The sequence below is a fragment of the Anoplopoma fimbria genome, chromosome 19 (genome assembly GCF_027596085.1).
Source record: "Anoplopoma fimbria isolate UVic2021 breed Golden Eagle Sablefish chromosome 19, Afim_UVic_2022, whole genome shotgun sequence".
NCBI lineage: Eukaryota > Metazoa > Chordata > Actinopteri > Perciformes > Anoplopomatidae > Anoplopoma > Anoplopoma fimbria.
Window position 1 is genome coordinate 26,572,751 of NC_072467.1, and position 18,364 is coordinate 26,591,114.

At 40.4% G+C, this 18,364-nt stretch overlaps 4 protein-coding genes across 6 annotated transcripts; all 4 read left to right on the plus strand.

Moving 5' to 3' along the window:
* Positions 1-814: 814 nt before the first annotated feature.
* Positions 815-2,949, plus strand: LOC129108076 (E3 ubiquitin-protein ligase TRIM21-like). The gene has a single exon (XM_054619727.1). It carries the CDS (start codon positions 824-826, stop codon positions 2,462-2,464), a length of 1,641 nt encoding a protein of 546 aa, XP_054475702.1. The 5' UTR covers positions 815-823; the 3' UTR covers positions 2,465-2,949.
* A 3,171-nt stretch (positions 2,950-6,120) lies between these two features.
* LOC129108424 (E3 ubiquitin-protein ligase TRIM21-like) lies at positions 6,121-8,312 on the plus strand. The gene has a single exon (XM_054620233.1). It carries the CDS (start codon positions 6,121-6,123, stop codon positions 7,765-7,767), a length of 1,647 nt encoding a protein of 548 aa, XP_054476208.1. The 3' UTR covers positions 7,768-8,312.
* Positions 8,313-10,972: 2,660 nt separating this feature from the next.
* Positions 10,973-12,622, plus strand: LOC129108313 (E3 ubiquitin-protein ligase TRIM21-like). The gene has a single exon (XM_054620072.1). It carries the CDS (start codon positions 10,982-10,984, stop codon positions 12,620-12,622), a length of 1,641 nt encoding a protein of 546 aa, XP_054476047.1. The 5' UTR covers positions 10,973-10,981.
* Positions 12,623-15,766: 3,144 nt separating this feature from the next.
* On the plus strand, positions 15,767-18,099 carry LOC129108247 (E3 ubiquitin-protein ligase TRIM21-like). Of its 3 annotated transcripts, none has more exons than XM_054619969.1 (2): positions 15,767-16,452; positions 16,576-18,099. In XM_054619969.1, the coding sequence occupies exons 1-2, from the start codon at positions 15,771-15,773 to the stop codon at positions 17,412-17,414; spliced, it is 1,521 nt and encodes a 506-aa protein (XP_054475944.1). In that variant the 5' UTR covers positions 15,767-15,770; the 3' UTR covers positions 17,415-18,099. The 3 variants fall into 3 exon arrangements, with proteins under 3 accessions (XP_054475944.1, XP_054475941.1, XP_054475942.1); XM_054619966.1 differs by having other exon boundaries at positions 15,767-16,010; positions 16,044-18,099; XM_054619967.1 differs by having other exon boundaries at positions 15,767-15,997; positions 16,034-18,099.
* The last annotated feature ends 265 nt before the right edge of the window (positions 18,100-18,364 follow it).

The window sequence follows — 18,364 nt, forward strand, 5'->3', positions numbered from 1 at the left end:
TGAGTTCAAACTATATCTGAATGTTTAACATCTAGTTTTATAATATAAAGAATATTACGCCGTAGAAATGTGTCATTTTAGATAAAAACAGAGGTAGAAACCAAACCACAGTGACTGAACTCTGTCTAGTTAAAGGTTAGACAGAATACAGTCACAGCTAGCATTAGCTTAAGATAATTCAAAGATCTGTTTCCTGTTTGAACTCAAAACCTCAGCTCTACTCAGACAGGTGTTTGGACAGAGAAAGGGATTTTTCTTTTGATCTGGTCCTTCGGAGGCTGCAATAAACAAACAATGAAGTAAAATACTGTCTATATATAAAAATGCAGGAACTCTTCAGAGAAATAAATATCTACATAGCCAAAACTACACATCACATTAGTAAAACAAAACGTGTTTGGCTGCTTGAAGCCGGATGATCGTCATAAGTGAAGAGGCTGTACGACCGGCTAGAGTCAATGTTGTATCAATGGTTATAGAGCACCGTGAGTGACTCTCACTGTCTGTTTAAAGAGCTGCAAGGCCGTCACAGAGATAAAACAAACTGTGTGCCATAATTGCCCAGTTGAAAGCCAAAGGACCGTCACTATGATACTACAAAAGGCAGTAATGTGGTTTTTATGGTACCAAGAGTCGGATTCTCCAAGACCACTAGTAGCAAATTCATATAACATCCCATCATCATTAAGGATGACTCCTTATATGTTACTAATCCTTGTATGATTTTATGAAACAAATAATGAAAAGATTTTTTGTTTAATAAAACGTCTGCACTGTAATAAGACTTTTTATTTGTTACACCTTTTGTCTTCAGAGTGTAGACATGTCTGCTGCCAGCTGTCTGCTGACTGAAGATCAGTTTCTGTGCTCCATCTGTCTGGATGTGTTCACTGATCCAGTCAGCACACCATGTGGACACAACTTCTGTAAAACCTGCATCATTCAACACTGGGACGTTAATATCCAGTGTCAGTGTCCAAACTGTAAAAAGGTTTTTAACACCAGACCTGAGCTGCAGGTCAATACTTTCATCTCTGAGATGGCTGCTCAGTTCAGACAGTCAGCTCAACAGAAAGCCAGAAACAGAAGCTCAGAGCAACAAGCTGATAAACCAGCAGAAGTTCCCTGTGACGTCTGCACTGGAACCAAACTGAAGGCCATGAAGTCCTGCCTGGTGTGTCTGGACTCCTACTGTGAGACTCACCTGGAGCCTCATCTGACAAGGTCAGGCCTGAAAAGACATCAGCTGATCGACCCTGTGGAGAACCTGGAAGGCAGGATGTGTACGGAGCACGATAAACTGATGGAGCTGTTCTGTAAGACCGACCAGATGTGTGTCTGCATGCTCTGTACTGTTTCAGACCACAAGACACATGATGTTGTTCCTCTGAAAGAAGAATATGAAGGAAAGAAGACTGAGCTGGAGACGACAGAGACTGAAATTCAGCAGATGATCCAGAAGAGACGACTAAAGATTCAGGAGATCAAACACTCCGTGGAGCTCAGTGAGGAAGATGCAGACAGAGAGATAGCAGATGGTGTTCAGGTCTTCACCGCTCTGAAGGAGTCTGTTGAGAGAAGCCAGGCCGAGCTCATCGACACGATCAAAGAGAAGCAGAGAAAGACAGAGAAACAGGCTGAAGGCTTCATCAAAGAGCTGGAACACGAAATCTGTGAGCTGAAGAAGAGAAGCACTGAGGTGGAGCAGCTCTCACGCTCTGAAGACCACCTCCACCTTCTACAGAGCTTCACGTCCATTAAAGCTGCTCCACCCACCAAGGACTGGACAGGAGTCAGAGTCAGTCCACCTTCATATGAGGGGACTGTGGTGAGAGCTGTGAACCAGCTGGAGGAGACGCTCAGGAAACAGATGAAGAAGCTGTTTGAGGCCGAGCTGAAGAGAGTCCAGCAGTCTGCAGTGGATGTGACACTTGATCCTGATACAGCAAATCCCAAACTCATCCTGTCTGATGATGGAAAACAAGTTAAACTTGGTGGTGTAAAGAAGAATCTCCCAGACAATCCAGAAAGATTTGATTCATGTGCTAATGTCTTAGCGAAGCAGAGTTTCTCTTTAGGAAGATTTTACTACGAGGTTCAGGTTAAAGGGAAGACTGAGTGGCTTTTAGGGGTGGCCAGAGAGTCGATCAACAGGAAGGGAAGCTTCAGACTGACTCCTCAGGATGGTTACTGGACGATATGTTTGAGGAATGAGAATGAGTACAAAGCTTGTGCTGACACTTTGGTTGATCTCTCTCTGAAGTCTCAGCCTGAGAAGGTGGGGGTGTTTGTGGATTATGAGGAGGGTCTGGTCTCCTTTTATGACGTAGATGCTGCAGCTCTTATCTACTCCTTTACTGGCTGCTGCTTCACTGAGAAACTCTACCCATTCTTTATTCCATGTCTTAATGATGGTGGTAAAAACTCTGCCCCTCTGATCATCTCTACTCTTAATTTAATTTAATAAATCTATATTATTGGTGATGTACACATTATTGATTTTTCACATTCTGATCAATGGGTTTCTTTCAATTTTATTGTAAATGTTTTTCTATAAGTTGTAACATTGCTACTACTCCAACATACAGATTTTAACACAATGAATGATATTATCTAATGTTGTCTTAATAATTCTTATAACTGCATAACCTACCTTCAAGACTGTTTAATCAACAAAAACTAAATACTCATGAATAAGTACATTTGTACGTTGCTTAAATATCTGGGTGCCAAATCCAAATGTTTATTGTCTGATTATTGCAGATATAAGTTTAGCATATTACGGTTGTTTTACTTCATGGTTTTAGTTTTTAGCATTTCCAATTGACATACAACTTTAGGGATCTCTGTCTGTTATGTATTTGGGGGTAAATATAAGTAAATAAATATTCTTAATTCATATTGGCACAAAATTAATCAATCAAAATCAGATAATACAACATTCAGCTGCTGTGGTGTTTCAACAGAATAAAAACTGAAAGTTTCCCCTGGATTTGTCTCTTTTCTTTTTACTCAAGTATGTACTTTTACTTAACTTTAGTATTTCCATGTTCTGCTACTTAATACTACATCTCAGAGGTACATATTGTGTTTTTTTACTACATTTGTCTGACAGCTTTAGTTTCTTCTCAGATGACAGTTTTTCATCGCCTTCCTGTCCAGGTAAAACCACGTATCTCCAGATGTGTTGATGTTGAATGTTTGTGATGAACTGAAGGATGAAGTGTTTCCTTTATGTTGAGAAAATCCTCCTACTTCTTCAGATAAATAAACTCTTTAAAAAGCCTCTTGGATCAGCTGGAAAATGCATCGTCACAAAGCTGAAAACAGGCTGTTTGTTCTTTTTAGAGATACGAGGTTCTCACAGGACAGAGACGATACAAACTGTCACAGGTGTGGTGTGGACCCAAAAGCAGTACGACCAGGAGACAGATAAAGTTCTGCAATCACATAGAGGATTCCTATCGGGAGCGCGCCTAGCCGTCAGGGAAACAGGCAGGGGATCAGGCAGACGGAAACCAGAGGAAGCGGAGGCTATACTCGTGGTCGGGGACAGAAGGCTAAGGCGGCTAACCGAGGCAAAGGCAAGGTAGGAATCTGGTGGTCGGGGACAGAAGGCTGAGTCGTTGACCGGGGCACAGGCAAGGCAGGGAAGTCCAGACAGGCAGGGTCGGCAACGGGAAATCAGTCAACAGGAAATTGCTGGAAGGTCTGGCATGAATGCAACAAACGATCTGGCAGCGAGTGGACAGCTTTGGATAAAAGCGTCTGCTAAATGACTGTAATGTAATGTAATGTAATGAGTGTGTGACTGACTGGGGTTTAAATACTGCAGGGTGTAGGTGCAGCAGAGTGAGCAGGTGAGAGGGATTGTGCTGATGAGGTGGGTGTGGCAGACAGGTGCACTGCATGAGGCTGATTAGGTGAGTGAGGGAGAGTGTGGTGAGAGAGTGGGGGCTGGGCTGAGAGCTGGAAGTGGAACTGGGAGTGGCCGGAGTGAACTGAGAGAGAGTGACAGGCAGGTGAACAGAGTGAGCCAATAAGGTGAGTGAGACAGAGTGACAGGGAGTATGGAGCTACTGACAGTATGGAGGAAGAACTGTGACACAAACATGATGATCTTATAGAATGTTATACATTGATGTAGATTAAACTAGACAACATAAAGGATATCAAGGTGTTTAAAACATGCAACATACACATTAATACAGCAGTAATATTAATCTAGAACAGTAAAACACTTACAGGGAACATTTTACTGCACAATGAATAGTTTTTCTTTTCATACTACAAGTACATTTGGCTGATAATACTTATAGTTAAGTTAGGTTTAAATGCAGTAAGTACTTTCACAGTGTGGTATTAGTACTTTTACTTCAGTGAAGGATCTGAATACTTCCTCCACCACTCCCTCACTGAGAGGAGGAGCAACACTGAAAGAGGAGAGCTGCAGAGTCACATTTCCTGAAATGAAAGTTAAAGTTTGTCTGATCAACAGCAGAGCTGCAGTCGAGACAAGTCTCTCTGTTTCTCTGTAAAGAAACATTCAACTGAATCCAGCAGCTTTTTCTCACCAACACAGCAGAATCTCTGACAAACACTGGTGAGTACTCTGTTCTACAAAGACACAATACACTAACTAAATATTTGATCCAAGTTGAGTTCAAACTATATCTGAATGTTTTACATTTTGGTTTACATATAAAGAATATTAAGCCACAGAAATGTGTCATTTTAAATAAAAACAGAGGTAGAAACCAAACCACAGTGACTGAACTCTGTCTAGTTAAAGGTTAGACAGAATACAGTCACAGCTAGCATTAGCTTAAGATAATTCAAAGATCTGTTTCCTGTTTGAACTCAAAACCTAAGCTCTATTCAAACAGGACTGTGGACAGAGAAAGGGATTTTATATTGCTCTGCTCCTTCAGAGGCTGCAATAAACAAACAATGAAGTCAAATACTGTCTCTCTCTCTCTCTCTCTCTCTCTCTCTCTCTCTCTCTCTCTCTCTCTCTATATATATATATATATATATATATATATATATATATATATATATTTTCACTTTCATAATATTAACAGCAGGGTAGCAGTAGTATTTTATTATTTTATGCGTGATGACAGTAATGGAGAGATAACATTGTGTTTTTAGGTGTTTAGAATTGAATTCTAATGTAATTTTACTTATTTAAATAATATATCAACAAGAACCAGAGGGTTAAGGATGTTATCACTGCAATGCTGAAGACATCGGATTAGCTTATCATTCTTTAATTTTTTTTCTAATATTCTTTGAATAACAAACAAGCTGCTAATTCCCAAATGCAACAGTCATACAAGTGACTGGCAGCAGGCAGAGATCAGCCTGAGGCAGCCTTAAAAAAATGTTGTTAAACCAGTTTGAATGAAAGGCAGAGTGATTCACCTCCACTAGTTAAGTCTTAAAGGATTTACTACACAAACAAACTCAGTCTGAACTTTAGAAAATCTCAAACGTGGCACTCTGTAAGTAAATGTTTTGGAATGAAGATCTCAATGTTATCGCCGATTTTCTGAGTTTTGTGATCTCTTAAAAAAAACAATTTTTGAAATCTAAAAATGGAAGAACTCTTCAGAGAAATAAATATTTACACTGTCAATACTACACATCAAATTATTAAAACACAACAATGTGTTTGGCTGCTTAAAGAAGGATGATCGTCATTAGTGAAGAAGCTGTACGACCGGTTAGATTATTATTCCTGCCAGAGTCAATGTTGTATCAATGGTTATAGAGCACCGTGAGTGACTCTCACTGTCTGTTTAAAGAGCTGCAAGGCCGTCACAGAGATAAAACAAACTGTGTGCCATAATTGCCCAGTTGAAAGCCAAAGGACCGTCACTATGATACTACAAACGGCAGTAATGTGGTTTTTATGGTTCCAAGAGTCGGACTCTCCAAGACCACTAGCAGCAAATTCATATAACATCCCATCATCATTAAGAATGACTCCTTATATGCTACCAATCCTAGTATGATTTTATGAAACAAATAATCAAAATATTTTTTGTTTAATAAAACGTCTGCACTGTAATAAGACTTTTTATTTGTTACACTTTTTGTCCTCAGAGTGTAGACATGTCTGCTGCCAGCTGTCTGCTGACTAAAGATCAGTTTCTGTGTTCCATCTGTCTGGATGTGTTCACTGATCCAGTCAGCACACCATGTGGACACAACTTCTGTAAAACCTGCATCACTCAACACTGGGACGTTAAGGTCCAGTGTCAGTGTCCAAACTGTAAAGAAGATTTTAACACCAGACCTGAGCTGCGGGTCAATACTTTCATCTCTGAGATGGCTGCTCAGTTCAGACAGTCTGCTCAACAGAAAGCTAGAAACAGCAGCTCAGAGGAACAAGCTGCCAAACCAGGAGAAGTTCCCTGTGACGTCTGCACAGAAACCAAACTGAAGGCCATGAAGTCCTGCCTGGTGTGTCTGGTCTCCTACTGTGAGACTCACCTGGAGCCTCATCTGACAAGGTCAGGTCTGAAAAGACATCAGCCAATCCACCCTGTGGAGAACCTGGAAGGCAGGATGTGTACGGAGCACGATAAACTGCTGGAGCTGTTCTGTAAGACCGACCAGATGTGTGTCTGCATACTCTGCACTTATTCAGACCACAAGACACATGATGTTGTTCCTCTGAAAAAAGAATATGAAGGAAAGAAGGCCAAGCTGGAGACGACAGAGACTGAAATTCAGCAGATGATCCAGAAGAGACGACTGAAGATTCAGGAGATCAAACACTCAGTGGAGCTCAGTGAGGAAGATGCAGACAGAGAGATAGCAGATGGTGTTCAGGTCTTCACCGCTCTGAAGGAGTCTGTTGAGAGAAGCCAGGCCGAGCTCATCGACACGATCAAAGAGAAGCAGAGAAAGACAGAGAAACAGGCTGAAGGCTTCATCAAACAGCTGGAACAGGAAATCTGTGAGCTGAAGAAGAGAAGCACTGAGGTGGAGCAGCTCTCACACTCTGAAGACCACCTCCTCCTCCTACAGAGCTTCATGTCCCTTAAAGCTGCTTCACCCACCAAGGACTGGACAGGAGTCAGAGTCAGTCCACCTTCATATGAGGGGACTGTGGTGAGAGCTGTGAACCAGCTGAAGAAGACGCTCAGTAAACAGAAGAAGAAGCTGCTCGCTGTAGCCGAGCTGAAGAGAGTCCAGCAGTCTGCAGTGGATGTGACACTTGATCCTGATACAGCAAATCCCAAACTCATCCTGTCTGATGATGGAAAACAAGTTAAACTTGGTGATGTAAAGAAGAATCTCCAAGATAATCCAGAGAGATTTGATCCTTATGTTAATGTCTTGGCAAAGCAGAGTTTCTCTTCAGGAAGATTTTACTACGAGGTTCAGCTTAAAGGGAAGACTTACTGGGATTTAGGAGTGGCCAGAGAGTCGATCAACAGGAAGGGACAAATCATACTGACTCCTCAGAATGGTTACTGGATGATAGGGTTGAGGAATGAGAATGAGTACAAAGCAGGTGCTGACCCATCAGTCCGTCTCTCTCTGAAGTCTCAGCCTGAGAAGGTGGGGGTGTTGGTGGATTATGAGGAGGGTCTGGTCTCCTTTTATGACGTTGATGCTGCAGCTCTTATCTACTCCTTTACTGGCTGCTGCTTCACTGAGAAACTCTACCCATACTTTAGTCCAGGTATTAAAGATGGTGGTAAAAACTCTGCCCCTCTGATCATCTCTCCTGTCAATCACACTGAGTAGAACAACCAGTTGATTTTCTTCAGCAAGACTCCTTCATTTAATGTAACAAATTTATATTATTGGTGATGTACGAGGTGTACATTATTGATTTTTCACATTCTGATCAATGGGTTTCTTTCAATTTTATTGTAAATGTTTTTCTATAATTTGTAACATTGCTACTACTCCAACATACAGATTTTAACACAATGAATGATATTATCTAATGTTGTCTTAATAATTCTTATAACTGCATAACCTACCTTCAAGACTGTTTAATCAACAAAAACTAAATACTCATGAATAAGTACATTTGTACGTTGCTTAAATATCTGGGTGCCAAATCCAAATGTTTTATTGTCTGAATATTGAAGATATAAGTTTTGCATGTATTGTTTTTCTTTACTTAATGGTTTTAGTTTTTATCATTTCCAATTTACATACAACTTTACGGATCTCTGTCTGGCTTGTCTTTGGGGGTAAATATAAGATGATTTCTTAATTCATATTGGCACAAAATTAATCAACAAAATCGGATAATGCAACGTTCAGCTGCTGTGGTGTTTCAACGGAATAAAAACTGAAAGTTTCCACTGGATTTGTCTCTTTTCATTTAAGTAGGTACTTTTACTGAATTTCATTGTTCACTACAATGACAATAAAAACCTCTTTATCTTTATCTTTAACTTTAGTATTTCCATGTTCTAGTACTCCTCCACTACATCTCAGAGGTACATATTGTACTTTTTACTACATTTGTCTGACAGCTTTAGTTTCTTCTCAGTGGACAGTTTTTCATCTCTTTCCTGTGCAGGTAAAACCACGTATCTCCAGATGTGTTGATGTTGAATGTTTGTGATGAACTGAAGGATGAAGTGTTTCCTTTATGTGTTGAGAAAATCCTCCTACTTCTTCAGATAAATAAACTCTTTAAAAAGCCTCTTGGATCAGCTGGAAAATGAAAATTGCTTACAGACAAATAACATAATAGTTTTATCACTCTTGAAATACTCACGTAAACCACATATGTATGTTTGCCTCAAAGAGATGACTTTTATTTTTAAAATATAAAATGTTTACAATTCCTCACGCCTAATGGATGAAGAATCTGCTCCAAAAAAATGCACATGAAATCTAAATAGTAAAAACATCCGATTGGAAGTATATCTGGTACAGTGTGATTGGTTCAGAGCATGTTTAGCCTAGCTTAACACAAATACTGGATTGAAGAAAAGGCTAGTAGTTTCCCCCTGCTTGCAGTCTTTGTGCTAAGCTAAGTTAAACACACTCTGGTTCCACGCTCGGGGTTCCCCAGGAGGAGCTGGAAAGTGTTGCTGGGGAGAAGGACGTCTGGAGGACCCTCCTTAGCTTGCTGCCCCCGTGACCCGGCCCCGGATAAGCAGAAGGAAATGGATGGATAGATGGACTACAAGTATATTTGGCTGATAATACTTCAACTTAAGTTAGGTTTAAATGCAGTAAGTACTTTCACAGTGTGGTATTAGTACTTTTACTTCAGTAAAGGATCTGCATACTTCCTCCACCCCTCCCTCACTGAGAGGAGGAGCAACACTGAAAGAGGAGAGCTGCAGAACCACATTTCCTGAAATTAACGTTAAACTTTGTCTGATCAACAGCAGAGCTGCAGTCGAGACAAGTCTCTCTGTTTCTCTGTAAAGAAACATTCAACTGAATCCAGCAGCTTTTTCTCAACAACACAGCAGAATCTCTGACAAACACTGGTGAGTACTCTGTTCTACAAAGACAAAATACACTAACTAAATATTTGATCCAAGTTGAGTTCAAACTATATCTGAATGTTTAACATCTTGCTTTATAAAATAATGAACATTAATCCATAGAAATGTGTCATTTTAGATAAAAACAGAGGTAGAAACCAAACCACAGTGACTGAACTCTGTCTAGTTAAAGGTTAGACAGAATACAGTCACAGCTAGCATTAGCTTAAGCTAATTCAAAGATCTGTTTCCTGTTTGAACTCAAAACCTCAGCTCTACTCAGACAGGTGTTTGGACAGAGAAAGGGATTTTTCTTTTGATCTGCTCCTTCAGAGGCTGCAATAAACAAACAATAAAGTCAAATACTGTCTATATATATGACATTTAACGGTAATTAATGTGTTAAGTTTAATATTTAATATATTTTGCATACTTTAAAGAGATTTTCACTTTCATAACAATACAAACAGAAGGGTAGCAGTAGTATTTTTATTATTCTATGCATTATGTGACAGTAATGGAGGGATAACATTGTGTTTTTAGGGGTTTAGAATTTAATTCTAATGTGATTTTAGTTACTTAAATATTATATCAACAAGAACCAGAGGGTTAAGGATGTTATCACTGCAATGCTGAAGACATCGGATTAGCTTATCATTGTTTTATTATTTTTTTCTAATATTCTTTGAATAAAAAACAAGCTGCTAATTCCCAAATGCAACAGTCATATAAGTGACTGGCAGCAGGCAGAGATCAGCCTGAGGCAGCCTTAAAAAAATGTTGTTAAACCAGTTTGAATAAAAGGCAGAGTGATTCACCTCCAATTGTTCAGTCTTAGAAAATCCACCACAAACAAGCTCAGTCTGATCTTTGGAAAATAGTGTCAAACCGTAGCACTCTGATGTAAAGTAAATGTTTTGGAATGAAGATCTCAATGTTATCACTGATTTTCTGAGCTTTGTGATCTCTCAAAAAAATTATTTTTCAAATCTAAAAATGCAGGAACTCTTCAGAGAAATAAATATCTACATAGCCAAAACTACACATCACATTAGTAAAACAAAACGTGTTTGGCTGCTTGAAGCCGGATGATCGTCATAAGTGAAGAGGCTGTACGACCGGCTAGAGTCAATGTTGTATCAATGGTTATAGAGCACCGTGAGTGACTCTCACTGTCTGTTTAAAGAGCTGCAAGGCCGTCACAGAGATAAAACAAACTGTGTGCCATAATTGCCCAGTTGAAAGCCAAAGGACCGTCACTATGATACTACAAACGGCAGTAATGTGGTTTTTATGGTACCAAGAGTCGGACTCTCCAAGACCACTAGCAGCAAATTCATATAACATCCCATCATCATTAAGGATGACTCCTTATATGCTACTAATCCTAGTATGATTTTATGAAAGAAATAATCAAAAGATTTTTTGTTTAATAAAACGTCTGCACTGTAATAACACTTTTTATTTGTTACACCTTTTGTCCTCAGAGTGTAGACATGTCTGCTGCCAGCTGTCTGCTGACTGAAGATCAGTTTCTGTGTTCCATCTGTCTGGATGTGTTCACTGATCCAGTCACCATACCATGTGGACACAACTTCTGTAAAACCTGCATCACTCAACACTGGGACGTTAATGTCCAGTGTCAGTGTCCAAACTGTAACAAGGTTTTTAACACCAGACCTGATCTGCAGATCAATACTTTCATCTCTGAGATGGCTGCTCAGTTCAGACAGTCAGCTCAACAGAAAGCCAGAAACAGCAGCTCAGAGCAACAAGCTGCCAAACCAGGAGAAGTTCCCTGTTACGTCTGCACTGGAACCAAACTGAAGGCCATGAAGTCCTGCCTGGTGTGTCTGGACTCCTACTGTGAGACTCACCTGGAGCCTCATCTGACAAGGTCAGGTCTGAAAAGACATCAGCTGATCGACCCTATGGAGAACCTGGAAGGCAGGATGTGTACGGAGCACGATAAACTGATGGAGCTGTTCTGTAAGACCGACCAGATGTGTGTCTGCATGCTCTGCACTGTTTCGGACCACAAGACTCATGATGTTGTTTCTCTGAAAAAAGAATATGAAGGAAAGAAGGCCAAGCTGGAGACGACAGAGACTGAAATTCAGCAGATGATCCAGAAGAGACGACTAAAGATTCAGGAGTTCAAACACTCAGTGGAGCTCAGTGAGGAAGATGCAGACAGAGAGATAGCAGATGGTGTTCAGGTCTTCACCGCTCTGAAGGAGTCTGTTGAGAGAAGCCAGGCCGAGCTCATCGACACGATCAAAGAGAAGCAGAGAAAGACAGAGAAACAGGCTGAAGGCTTCATCAAAGAGCTGGAACAGGAAATCTGTGAGCTGAAGAAGAGAAGCACTGAGGTGGAGCAGCTCTCACGCTCTGAAGACCACCTCCACCTCCTACAGAGCTTCACGTCCCTTAAAGCTGCTCCACCCACCAAGGACTGGACAGGAGTCAGAGTCAGTCCACCTTCATATGAGGGGACTGTGGTGAGAGTTGTGAACCAGCTCGAGGAGACGCTCAGTAAACAGATGAAGAAGCTGTTTGAGGCCGAGCTGAAGAGAGTCCAGCAGTCTGCAGTGGATGTGACACTTGATCCTGATACAGCTCATCCCACACTCATCCTGTTTGATGATGGAAAACAGGTTAAACATGGTGATGTAAGGAAGAATCTCCCAGACAATCCAAAGAGATTTGATCCTAGTGCTATTGTTTTAGCAAAGCAGAGTTTCTCTTCAGGAAGATTTTACTACGAGGTTCAGGTTAAAGGGAAGACTGAGTGGACTTTAGGAGTGGCCAGAGAGTCGATCAACAGGAAGGCAAGAATCACACTGTCTCCTCAGGATGGCTACTGGACGATATGGTTGAGGAATGAGAATAAGTACAAAGCTTGTGCTGACCCTGTTGTCAGTCTCTCTCTAAAGTCTCAGCCTGAGAAGGTGGGGGTGTTTGTGGATTATGAGGAGGATCTGGTCTCCTTTCATGACGTTGATGCTGCAGCTCTTATCTACTCCTTTACTGGCTGCTGCTTCACTGAGAAACTCTACCCATACTTTAATCCAGGTCATAATGATGGTGGTAAAAACTCTGCCCCTCTGATCATCTCTTCTCTTAATTTAATTTAATAAATCTATATTATTGGTGATGTACGAGGTAAACATTATTGATTTTTCACATTCTGATCAATGGGTTTCTTTTCTTTTCGCTTTTCTATCATTTGTAACATTGCTACTACTCCAACACACAGATTTTAACACAATGAATGATATTATCTAATGTTGTCTTAATAATTCTTATAACTTCATAACCTGCCTTCAAGACTGTTTAATCAACAAAATCCAAATACTTATGAATAAGTACATTTGTACGTTGCTTATATATCCGGGTGCCAAATTGAAATGTTTTATTGTCTGATTATTGCAGATATAAGTTTAGCATATTACGGTTGTTTTACTTAATGGTTTTAGTTTTTAGCATTTCCAATTGACATACAACTTTAGGGATCTCTGTCTGTTATGTATTTGGGGGTAAATATAAGTAAATAAATATTCTTAATTCATATTGGCACAAAATTAATCAATCAAAATCAGATAATACAACATTCAGCTGCTGGTGTGTTTCAACGAAATAAATACTGAAAGTTTCCACTGGATTTGTCTCTTCATTTAAGTAGGTACTTTTACTGAATTTTGTTGTTCACTACAATGACAATAAAAACCTCTTTATCTTTAGTATTTCCATGTTCTAGTACTCCACTACATCTCAGTGGTAAATATTGTACTTTTTACTACATTTGTCTGACAGCTTTAGTTTCTTCTCAGAGGTTTTTCATCCCCTTCCTGTGCAGGTAAAACAACGTATCTCCAGATGTGTTGATGTTGAATGTTTGTGATGAACTGAAGGATGAAGTGTTTCCTTTATGTGTTGAGAAAATCCTCCTACTTCAGATAAATAAACTCTTTAAAAAGCCTCTTGGATCAGCTGGAAAATGCATCGTCACAAAGCTGAAAACAGGCTGTTTGTTCTCTTTAGAGATACGAGGTTCTCACAGGACAGAGACGCTACAAACATGATGATCTTATAGAAAATGATGCATTGATGTAGATTAAACTCGACAATATGAAGGATATTAAGGAGTTAAAAGCATGCAAGATACATATTAATACAGCAGTAATATGCACCCCACGGGTGGGGTGTGGACCCAAAAGCAGAACAACCAGGAGACAGATAAAGTTCTGGAGCTTTATTTGAAGCTGAGAACACAGCAGACAGACAGGCAGGATATGACTCACAGTGGGAAACAGGCAGGGGATCAGGCAGACGGAAACCAGAGGAAGCGGAGGCTAATCTCGTGGTCGGGGACAGAAGGCTGAAGCGGTTAACCAGGGCAGAGGCAAGGTAGGAATACCGTGGTCTGGGACAGAAGGCTGAGACGTTGACTGGGGCACAGGCAAGGCAGGGAAGTCCAGACAGGCAGGGTCGGCAACGGGAAATCAGTCCAAGGGAAATTGCTGGAAAGTGTAGCATGAATACAACGAACGATCTGGCAGCGAGTGTGTGAATGAGTCGGGCATTTATACTGCAGGGTGTAGGTGCAGCAGAGTGAGCAGGTGAGAGGGATGGTGCTGATGAGGTGGGTGTGGCAGACAGGTGCACTGCATGAGACTGGTGAGTGAGGGAGAGTGTGGTGAGAGAGAGGGGGCGGGGCTGTGAGCTGGAAGTGGAACTGGGAGTGGCCGGAGTGAACTGAGAGAGAGTGACAGGCAGGTGAACAGAGTGAGCCAATTAGGTGAGTGAGACAGAGTGACAGGGAGTATGGAGCTACTGACAGTATGGAGGAAGAACTGTGACACGTTTTGAATGAAGTAAGTATTTTCACAGTGTGGTATTAGTACTTTTACTTCAGTTAAGGTTCTGAATACTTCCTCCACCACTCCCTCACTGAGAGGAGGAGCAACACTGAAAGAGGAGAGCTGCAGAACCACATTCCTGAAATGAAAATTAAAGTGTGTCTGATCAACAGCAGAGCTGCAGTCGAGACAAGTCTCTCTGTTTCTCTGTAAAGAAACATTCAACTGAATCCAGCAGCTTTTTCTCAACAACACAGCAGAATCTCTGACAAACACTAGTGAGTACTCTCACAGTTAACTGTAATTAATGTGTTAAGTTTAATATTTAATATATTTTGCATACTTTAAAGAAATTTTCACTTTCATAACAATATAAACAGCACGGTAGCAGTAGGATTTTATTATTTTATGCATGATGTGACAGTAATGGACGGATAACATTGTGTTTGTAGGGGTTTAGAATTGAATTATAACGTGATTTCACTTATCTAAATATTATATCAACAAGAACCAGAGGGTTAAGGATGTTATCACTGCAATGCTGAAGACATTGGATTAGTTTATCATCGTTTTATATATTTTTTCTAATATTCTTTGAATAACAAACAAGCTGCTAATTCCCAAATGCAACAATCATATAAGTGACTGGCAGCAGGCAGAGATCAGCCTGAGGCAGCAGTAAACAAATGTTGTTAAACCAGTTTGAATAAAAGGCAGAGTGATTCACCTCCACTAGTTAAGTCTTAAAGAGTTTACTACACAAACAAACTCAGTCTGATCTTTGTAAAATCTCAAACGTGGCACTGTGATGTAAATTAAATGTTTTGGAATGAAGATCTCAATGTTATCACTGATTTTCTGAGCTTTGTGATCTCTTAAAAAAAAATATTTTTGAAATCCAAAAATGCAGGAACTCTTCAAAGAAATAAATATCTACATAGTCAAAACTACACATCAAATTATTAAAACACAACAATGTGTTTCGCTGCTTAAAGACCGAAGATCGTCATTAGTGAAGAAGCTGTACAACCGGTTAGATTATTATTCCTGCCAGAGTTAATGTTGTATCAATGGTTATAGAGCACCGTGAGTGACTTTCACTGTCTGTTTAAAGAGCTGCAAGGCCGTCACAGAGATAAAACAAACTGTGTGCCATAATTGCCCAGTTGAAAGCCAGAGGACCGTCACTATGATACTACAAACGGCAGTAATGTGGTTTTTATGGTACCAAGAGTCGGACTCTCCAAGACCACTAGCATCAAATTCATATAACATCCCATCATCATTAAGGATGACTCTTATATGCTACTAATCCTTGTATGATTTTATGAAACAAATAATTAAAAAAAATGTTTTTTAATAAAACGTCTGCACTGTAATAACACTTTTTATTTGTTTAACCTTTTGTCCTCAGAGTGTAGACATGTCTGCTGCCAGCTGTCTGCTGACTGAAGATCAGTTTCTGTGCTCCATCTGTCTGGATGTGTTCACTGATCCAGTCACCATACCATGTGGACACAACTTCTGTAAAACCTGCATCACTCAACACTGGGACGTTAATGTCCAGTGTCAGTGTCCAAACTGTAAAAAGGTTTTTAACACCAGACCTGAGCTGCAGATCAATACTTTCAACTCTGAGATGGCTGCTCAGCTCAGACAGTCAGCTCAACAGAAATTCAGAAACAGCAGCTCAGAGCAACAAGCTGCCAAACCAGGAGAAGTTCCCTGTTACGTCTGCACTGGAACCAAACTGAAGGCCATGAAGTCCTGCCTGGTGTGTCTGGACTCCTACTGTGAGACTCACCTGGAGCCTCATCTGACAAGGTCGGGCCTGAAAAGACATCAGCTGATCGACCCTGTGGAGAACCTGGAAGACAGGAAGTGTACGGAGCACGATAAGCTGCTGGAGCTGTTCTGTAAGACCGACCAGATGTGTGTCTGCATGCTCTGCACTGTTTCGGACCACAAGAAACATGATGTTGTTCCTCTGAAAAAAGAATATGAAGGAAAGAAGGCCAAGCTGGGGAAGACTGAGACTGAAATCCAGCAGATGATCCAGAAGAGACGACTGAAGATTCAACAGATCAAACACTCAGTGGAGCTCGGTGAGGAAGATGCAGACAGAGAGATAGCAGATGGTGTTCAGGTCTTCACCGCTCTGAAGGAGTCTGTTGAGAGAAGCCAGGCCGAGCTCATCGACACGATCAAAGAGAAGCAGAGAAAGACAGAGAAACAGGCTGAAGGCTTCATCAAAGAGCTGGAACAGGAAATCTGTGAGCTGAAGAAGAGAATCACTGAGGTGGAGCAGCTCTCACGCTCTGAAGACCACCTCCACCTTCTACAGAGCTTCACGTCCCTTAAAGCTGCTCCACCCACCAAGGACTGGACAGGAGTCAGAGTCAGTCCACCTTCATATGAGGGGACTGTGGTGAGAGCTGTGAACCAGCTGGAGGAGACGCTCAGTAAACAGAAGAAGAAGCTGTTTGAGGCCGAGCTGAAGAGAGTCCAGCAGTCTGCAGTGGATGTGACACTTGATCCTGATACAGCAAATCCTTATCTCATCCTGTCTCATGATGGAAAACAAGTTAAACCTGGTAATGTATGGAAGAATCTCCCAGACAATCCAGAGAGATTTGATCATTGTGTTAATGTCTTAGCAAAGCAGAGTTTCTCTTCAGGAAGTTTTTACTACGAGGTTCAGGTTAAAGGGAAGACTAAGTGGGATTTAGGAGTGGTCAGAGAGTCGATCAACAGGAAGGGAAAAATCACACTGGCTCCTCAGAATGGTTACTGGACGATATGGATGATGAATGAGAATGAGTACAAAGCTTGTGCTGGCCCATCGGTCCGTCTCTCTCTGAAGTCTCAGCCTGAGAAGGTGGGGGTGTTTGTGGATTATGAGGAGGGTCTGGTCTCCTTTTATGACGTTGATGCTGCAGCTCTTATCTACTCCTTTACTGGCTGCTGCTTCACTGAGAAACTCTACCCATTATTTAGTCCTTGTCTTAATGATGGTGGTAAAAACTCTGCCCCTCTGATCATCTCTCCTGTCAATCACACTGAGTAGATCAGCCAGTTATTCAGCAAAACTTTAATGTAACAAATCTATATTATTGGTGATACACAAAGTGTACATTATTGATTTTTCACATTCTGATTAATGGGTTTTTGCTATTTTTTGTTAATGTTTTTCTATAAGTTGTAACATTGCTACTACTCCAACACACAGATTTTAACACAATGAATGATATTATCTAATGTTGTCTTAATAATTCTTATACCTGCATAACCTACCTTCAAGACTGTTTAATCAACAAAAACTAAATACTGATGAATAAGTACATTTGTACGTTGCAAAATTAAGTTTAGCATATATTGGTTTTTTTTACTTAATGGTTTTAGTTTTTATCATTTCGGATTGACATACAACTTTAGGGATCTCTGTCTGTTATGTCTTTGGTGGTAAATATGAGATGAATTCTTAATTCATATTGACACCAAATTAATCAACAAAATCAGATAATACAACATTCAGCTGCGGTGGTGTTTTAACGGAATAAAAATTGAAAGTTGTCTTTCTTCTTTTAATTTAAGTAGGTACTTTTACTTAACTTTACTATTTCCATGTTCTGCTACTTTATACTCCTCCACTACATCTCAGAGGTACATATTGTGTTTTTTTACTACATTTATCTGACAGCTTTAGTTTCTTCTCAGATGACAGTTTTTCATCCCCTTCCTGTCCAGGTAAAACCACGTATCTCCAGATGTGTTGATGTTGAATGTTTGTGATGAACTGAAGGATGAAGTGTTTCCTTTATGTGTTGAGAAAATCCTCCTACTTCTTCAGATAAATAAACTCTTTAAAAAGCCTCTTGGATCAGCAGATAAATGCGTCGTCACAAAACTGAAAACAGGCTGTTTGTTCTTTTTAGAGATACGAGGTTCTCACAGGACAGAGACGCTACAAACATGATGATCTTATAGAACATGATGATCTTATAGAACATGATGATC